General features: G+C 44.4%; 1 protein-coding gene across 1 annotated transcript; it reads left to right on the forward strand.

Annotated features, from left to right (window-relative positions):
* Positions 1–208: 208 nt before the first annotated feature.
* CSUI_009849 (uncharacterized protein) lies at positions 209–7,144 on the forward strand (the record flags this gene model as incomplete). The annotated part of the gene is made up of 1 exon (XM_068069958.1): positions 209–7,144. The coding sequence occupies exon 1, from the start codon at positions 476–478 to the stop codon at positions 7,142–7,144; it is 6,669 nt and encodes a 2,222-aa protein (XP_067918066.1). The 5' UTR covers positions 209–475.
* Positions 7,145–7,652: the final 508 nt, after the last annotated feature.

Consider the following 7,652-nt stretch of genomic DNA (forward strand, 5'->3'; position numbering starts at 1 on the left):
CTCGTATTGACTCTCTCCTCCCGCCTTCCTTTCTCTCCTTCTCCCTCTTCTCTTTTCCTCTTTCCTTTCGCCCGCTCATGGTCTTTCCTTTCTCTTCTTCTTCATCCCTATCTTAAGAGAAGAAGAGGCAGACTTCCTTCCCTTCTCTTTCATAGAAGGACCTTATCTGTCTTTCTTCTCCTTTCTGTATTATGACAAGATGCCGCAGCGTCTCTTCGCTAAGACAGATTGTCCTTCTCTGCAGCAGCTTCACTCTCCCTCTTCATCTTCTTTCGCTTTTCCTGTCGAGCCCCAGAAAGGTAGAGAAGAGCACACGCAAGCCTTCACAGTCTCTCAAGGGAGACAAAGAGAAGGAAGAGAGAAAGAAGATCTAGCTTCTCTCCATGCCCCCGTCTCGTCTTCGCTCCCTTTCAGTCAAGGAAGAAGAGAAAGAGGAGGAGAAGGAAGAAGAGAAGGGGATTTCTCTACGCCTTTCATGGATTCATCATCTCTCCATGGAGACATATGGAGGACAACAGGAAGAGAAGAAAGGTCTTTCTCTACGAGACCTTTCTTTCCTTCTTCTGCTTCTTTTCTCTCCAAATCATATGAAAAGAATCTTATCATGACAAGGACAACGACGGCGACTTCTTCTCTCTATCCAGATGGCGAGAGGCCTGATCTTCGCCATGAGATAGGCGGGGAAGGGGGTGAACAAGGAGATAGGGGGGGGGGAAGAACAAGCTCCCATGAAGAGACGACAAGTGGTCGCTGCTCTTCTTTTTCTTCTTCTCGTCATCGTACCAGTTCGCGAAACATCCTCTATAGAGAAGGAACACAAGCACCTCAAGAAGACTCTTCTTCTTCCTCCTCTTCTTCTTTCACTCTTCTATCATCTTCTGTATCTTCAGACATGCACCACCCCGTTCATCTGCAATTCGCCTCTCAACTTCGTTCTTCTTCTTCTCTCTATCCTTCTTCTTCTGGAGCTACCGGTAGGCAAACTCATACTAATTCCCCATCCCCCCCTAGAGTCAGCGGTCATAAGGAGACAGCTACTATACCTTCCTCGTTCAATCCATATCCTTCAAGGAAGTCTGCTACGCTTTCTTCTTCACATACAGATTTCCTTCCTTTCACAGATGGAAGTGCCCCAGAAAGACCTCTTTCCTCATATCGTTCTCCGCAGGAAAACAAAGAGTATTTTTCCTCTTCTTCATGTATAAATGGACCTGTATCTTCTTCTTCTTCCTCTTTTGAAACTTCTGATCTTTCTTGTTCACAACCTCGTCAGCCGTTCTCTTCATTGCAAGAAGAGACACGACCCGATTCTCTTCATCTTCCTTCTCAGAAGCCGAGAATTTCATCTTTTCTATCTTCTTCTCGACCTTCTACTATATCTCGTCATAGAGCGCCCTCTTCATCTTCTTCTTTTGCCACGTCATCTTCTTTACCTCGCAGAGGGTCGTATATTTCTCCATCTATAAGAAATGGGAGGCAAGGAGGAGGAGAAGAAGAAGAGAGAAAAGCGTCTCAAGCTCCCTCTTCTTCCTCCTCTATATCAAATACCCACCCTGTTCCTTCATCTAGACGAAGAGGTGGATCTATTCCTTCTTATTTAAGACCTACCGTCTCTTCGTCTCTTCGCTCTGTTGCAAGAAAAGCCGCTTCTTTATCGCCTTTTCCCTCATCCCAAGATCTCTCTTCATCTCTGTCGAATTCTCAAGCAAATGAAGAGAGAAGAGAAAGAAGAAGAAGAACCTCTTCTTCTTCTCACTGTAGACAAGGGAGCTCTTCTTCTTCATCTCCCTTTTCGTTGTCCTCTTCTCTCAGACGTCCCTCGAATGCGAGTTGCAGAGGGGCTAAGAGAGCTCCTTCTCTGTCTCCGTGTCGGAAGGACAGACAAGAGAATCCAGATGATAGATCAAAGCGGACTGATGGGAATAGAAAGAGAGACTCTGGATTGCAAGAAAAAGGAAAGTCTCTTCAAGCCAAGTTCTCCATCGGTCCTTCTCTCTCTCAACAGAGAAGAGGAGACATACGAAGACGGAATGGACAGGAAGAGAGAGGAGAAGAAGAAGAAGAAGAGAAGAACAAGAAGAATAATGAAGAATCGTCTATTTCCTCGTTAGTCAAGAATCACAGCGCCCCCATGAGAGAGCTTTCTCAATCTGAGGTGAAGAATAGAAGACAGATGACAGGTCTGAAGAAACTCCCGCCTTTACCTCGTTCTTCTTCTTTGTCTATGCGTTCTTTTCAGCCACCGGGCGATGAAAGGAGTGTATCTACAGCTGCAGGAGCAAGGGGGAGAAGATCAGGAATGATAGGAAAGAATCATCGAAGAGATGGCAAGTCTTTACGTTCTTCTCCTTCCTCCTCCTCTTGTTCTCCCCCCCCTTGTTCACCCCCCCTCCCTCCTCGTCGTCGTAGTCATAGCATCGTCTCTCGAGAGACTTCTTCTTGTTCTTCTCACGATGAAGGTGTACAGGAAGAAGAAGAAGATAGGGGGTTTGTTTCGTCAGAAGAAGATCATAAGAAGAAAGGGGCTCTACAAGCAGTCTCTCCTGGTCTTTCATCTGCTTCTACTTCTCACTTCCGTCAACAAGAAGAGACATGTGCCAATAGGTCTTTGAATGGTAAGAGAAGAAGTCTTTATCCTCATTCCATGATCTCTCCGAAAGCTTCTATCTCCTCTTCTCTTTACCAAGAAAAGAAACCGAAGGAACAAGAAAGAAATGAAGAAAGGAAAGCAGCGAGACAGCTATCACCTGAGAGTCTGAAGAGGAGAGAAGAAGAGAGAACAAGGGAGAACAGGAGTGATGAGTCGCCGTTTACGTCTCCTTGTCTTAAGATACAAAGGGGTGGTACTGAAGATCTTCGCATCCAGGTTGATAGAACCCATCGACAAGAAGGCGAGAGAGGCCACCCTTTCTCTTCAGTCGCAAGGAGACAGTCGGTGAATATTTCAAGAAGAAGAAGCTCTTATGAAAGCTGCGCAGAACAGAGGGGAGCCACCGGTCCTCATGATCATCTTCATTCCCATACATCTCCAACTCTTCAAGAAGAGGAAGAGAGAGAGGAGGAGAAGAAGAAGAAGGAATTGTGTAGAGATTTCAGTGGGGATGATGCTGGTAATAGAGAAAGCTGTTTTTCTTTGTCAGGTCAAGAAAGAGAAGGAGAGAAGGCGAGTCACCTTCCTCACATCTTTTCTTCTGCTTCGAAGAGAGCATCTCGAAGGAGTGATGTGCATGCAGGGAATGCATCAAGCCGTAGGGGACCGTCTTCATGGAAACATCGAGAAGAAGATGTGTATGGAGAAAAGAATAGGATGAGAACTACTTCTGCTTCTTCTTCTCCCTCACCTTCTCTTCGCAGTCAGGCTAGTCTCCATAGAAATGATGATAAAGTCTGTAGAGAAAAAGAAAGAGAAGAGAAGGGCAGCAACTTCGAAGTCCCTTGGGTTCTTGCAGCTTCCCTGGAGAAGCGTCGCTCATCGTCATCTTCGGTGCAACACAAGGGAGAAGAAAGAGAAGAGAAAAACAAGCATGAGGAAGTCTTCTTATCAGCTGTACATACACCCCAAGGTCATTTCAGTCACAGAAGGGATGGTGGGCTCTATGGTGGGAGAAGCTCTACAGCGATAGATGGAAGAAACCTTTCTCAAGATGAAAGGAATGGTGCTGCAGACGCACAGATAGATAAGGAAAATCATGAAGAACAAAGAAGAATGATGTGTAGAGACACCTCATATCCAGAGAATGAAGAGCGAGAAGAGAAGTCTCGACGGGTTGTTCGGAGGGAGAGGGATAGTGTGGATGTGGCTGTAGAAAGAAAAAGGCGAGATTTTGAAGAGGAAGAAGAGAGAAGAGAAAGAGAGGAAGAGGAATGGTTATCGAGAGATCCCTTGTTTTGTGTGCTTGAAGAAGAGAATGCGAGGAGAGTCCGACAGCTCCCGGTACATGCTCTTTTAAATGAGGAAGAAGAAGAAGAAATCTCTCATATTTCTTCTAGTAGTCATCCTCCCCTTCATTTCTCTTCTTCTCCTTCCTCTTCTAATCGTCATCATACTTCACACGAGCTTTCCATGAGAGAGAGACGAGAAGGAGAAGAGGAGAAAGAAGAAGAGTTGGACGTGCAGAGACTCCCTCAGCATCTTCATTCCTCCTCTGTATCTAGGGTGGCCGCTACCATGGCTACGACCCCTCGCAATCCTAACCTTCTCCAAGGGGGGGGAGAAAGAGAAACAGAAAGAAGAACAACTCAGGATTCCTTCAATTCTTCTTCTTCTCTTCCTAGAACTACTCGTTCTACGCACACGCCTGGTGTCTCTCTTCTTCCACGCGTCACCATGGCATATCACTCTCCTGCTAGAGGAGAAGAAGAAGAGACGGCGGAAAGAGAAGAAGGAGGGAGAGATCAGTCTTTTTGTACCTTGTATCCTCGTCTGCATGCAAGCCATCAGCAAGCTCATCCCGTTGTCGATCTTTCTTCTTCGTTTTCAAGCGCTTTAGAAGCAAATGTCTCAGAGACCATCGTCTTTGAAGAGGAACGAAAGAAGGAGAAAGAAAGAAAAGAAGAGAAGATCAAAAAAACAGCAAGAAGACATCCCGCCCCCCTACGTGGCCCTTCTTCCCGAGATACACCTCTACATCACGTATCATCGTCATCTTCTTCTTCTTCGTATAGATCTCCTCATACCCCCTCTTCTCCCCGTCCTTCTCTACATCCTTCTCCTTCCAAAGGAATGGCTCGTGAGAATCTGTCTTCTCTAGATCAGGAGCACGGATATCATCTGTCTTCTTCTCCTTCTTCATCTCCCCTTCTTCGTCACGGGTCTATCTCTCGGAGGAATTCGGGAATCGCTTCTTCACACTCGACCTCTCATTTACAAGCACAGCAAGAAAGAGAAAGATGTGGAGAAGAAGAAGAAGGAGATACCGAAAGAAATGTTCCCGTTATGGCCAGTAGAGAAAGGATAGAAGGAGCGGAAGAAAGAATTGAAGACATTGCGCAGAGAAGACAGAGAAGAAGAAGAAGTAGAGATGGAGAAAGAGAAGAAGAAGAAGAAGAGGGAGAAGATAATGAAGAAGAACAACGTCAAGATGTGTTAACCTTTCCTCCTAGAAGAACTTCGTCATCTTCTCTTATGTATTCTTTAGAGGAGAAAAGGAATGAAGAGGAGAATCTATCTTCAGCTCCAAAGAAAGCTTCTTCCTCCTCGCATTTAGGAGGTCTTCTTGTCCCTCCGTCACGACTTCGAAGTAAAACATCCCTTCCCAAGGCTCCATCCAAATCTTCTTTTTCTCAGAATAGCTATGCAAAATTCTCCTACGAAGCTCATCAGATCAGACTCCAACAGAGACTACGACAGCAAAACCAAACAGAAGAAGGAGAAGAAGAAGGAGAAGAAGAAGAAGGAGAGGCGAAGAAGAAGAAGAAGACGGTGAAGAAGAAAAGCAGTCCTTTACCTCGTAACTTCTCTCTTCAGTCTAAAGCGAATCATGAAAGAAGAGATCAACTAGGTGCTAAAGAGAAACTGTCTTCTTCTCCGCAACTTCTACAACAAGAAACGCTTTCTAAGAGGAATAATGGAAGGATGTTGAAGTGTACATACACCTCAAAAAGTCATCAACATAAAGGCCGATCACCCCTTTCTCTCCCGCCGCCTCCGCCTTGTAGAACGTTGGTGTCTTCTCCTAACCAGTCTGAAGAAATAGATGAAAAAGAAGAAGGGCATGTTGATTACTGGGAGAATGCAAAGGCTGCTAGAACTCAAGAAAGAAAAGAAGAAGAAGAAGAAAGTGATGCATCTCTTCTTTTCCAATCTTCTTCTTGTTCTGCACAACAACGTCCCTCGACTAGCGACAAAGAAGAAGAAGAAAGAGAAGGCTCTTCATCAGAGAATAGACGCGAAGAAGTTCATGGATGTTTGTCTTTCTTTACGAAGATGTATCTTTTCCTATGTTGTCTACTGCACCTTCTTCCTCTTCTTCTCTCGGTTCTCTATCGCCTTCTTACGTCATCGTATGAAAGTCTTGCGTCTCAGGGAGGTGTCTATGGGGTGTTAATCTCGGCTCTAAGAGAGAAGAAGAATGTCTCTCTACTTCTCGAAAGAAGAAAGAAAGAGATATTCAAGCAAGATAGTGATCCTGTGGCTACGCAAGCATCGGAAAGAAGAGGAAAAGAAGAAGAAAAGAAGAATATGTCGAAGGGGGAGATGACCATGAAGCTGACGAAGAGAAAGAGTCTCATGGAAGAAGAGGAAGAGGAAAGATTGTATGAGGATCTGAAGAAGAACAAGAAAAGGACTGGTGAAGAGGGAGAAGAGATGTCCTCTGATCAAAGAAGGTCGATAGATAAAAGAAAAGAAGAAAGCTTTCTCTTCACAAGGCTAAGAGATAGATGTACATGGATGGTAGCTTGGATATGTAACAAAGGAAAGCCTTCTATTGATAAGCAGCAAAGAGACAAAGGAAAGAGAGAGGACAATGAAAGAGGGCTAAAGAGAAGAAGCGAAGATGGTGATGCACGGAAGAGAAAGATAGAAGAAGAAAAAGAAAAAAAAAGCGGAAGGGTCTCATCCGCTTTCGAGAGAGAGAGGCCATCTTCCGAACTTCCTCCTCGGAGGGGAGAAATAGAAGAAGAAGAAGAAGAAGAAGAAAAGATGAAGAGTAGAGGGGAAAGGATGGGACGAGAGAGAAGAAGTGAAGAAGAGATTCAAGAAAGATCGAATGAGACGTCATCGGCATGGCGGCCCAGTGTGAAAGAAGGCTTAAGAAAGAAGAAAAAAGAAGAAAAGAGACAGATGATAGGAGAAGAGAAGGGGGAAAATCGAGTAAGAGAGAATGAAGAAGAAGATGAAGAGAAGGACACGAAGAAGAAAGGTTTCTTTCTCTCTTTCTTTCAAGGAAGAAAGAGAGAAGAAAGCAGTCCAAGATCTGTCTCAAGAAAACGTCATCTTCTTCTCGTGTTAGGTGGCTGTATTCTCTTGGTCTTCCTAGGAAGCAATTTGTATTCTACCTGGATAAAGAATAGCATACAAGAAGAAGAAGATGAGGATTTCTTCTACTGGAGAAGAAGAAGAAGAGAAGAAGAAGAAGAAGATCATCGAGATCTCCAACGACAATCGACAGATGCTCTCCCTGATGACTTCGATTTCATGTGATGAAGAACGCTCTCTTCTTTGTTTATAGAACAGAAAGAAAGAAATTAGAAAGAAAGAAAAAGAAAGAAAGAGATTAGAAAGAAAGAAAGAAAGAGATGTGTCTCTTGTCTCCATCTCATACAAAGAAGCGGGGGGGGAGAGAGGAGAGATCGATGCTGAGGCATGTTCAAGAAGTGTATCTTTCACCTCTCTTATCCCCCATATACATCCATCTATTTCTTGGTATCTGTCTGTATGTATACATCTCTATGTTTTCTCTTTGTCTCTATGAAAGGGAAGATGATCTACTAGATGTTTCTCTGGATGGATGGAGATATATTACACATGCGCGTGTGTAAATGTCTGTGCAGGGAATTGAAAGACCTAATTCTTACTCAACGAACCAATGCTCTCCTACTACTACTAGTAGGACTACTGAGGCGAACGACCACCCTTTTCATCTTCAGAGCTTACAGTCATAGGCTTCACCGATCTAGGTAGAGATAGGTAGATAGATAGATTAAAGACA

Source organism: Cystoisospora suis (assembly GCF_002600585.1).
Source record: "Cystoisospora suis strain Wien I chromosome Unknown contig_6183, whole genome shotgun sequence".
NCBI classification, from domain to species: Eukaryota; Apicomplexa; class Conoidasida; order Eucoccidiorida; family Sarcocystidae; genus Cystoisospora; species Cystoisospora suis.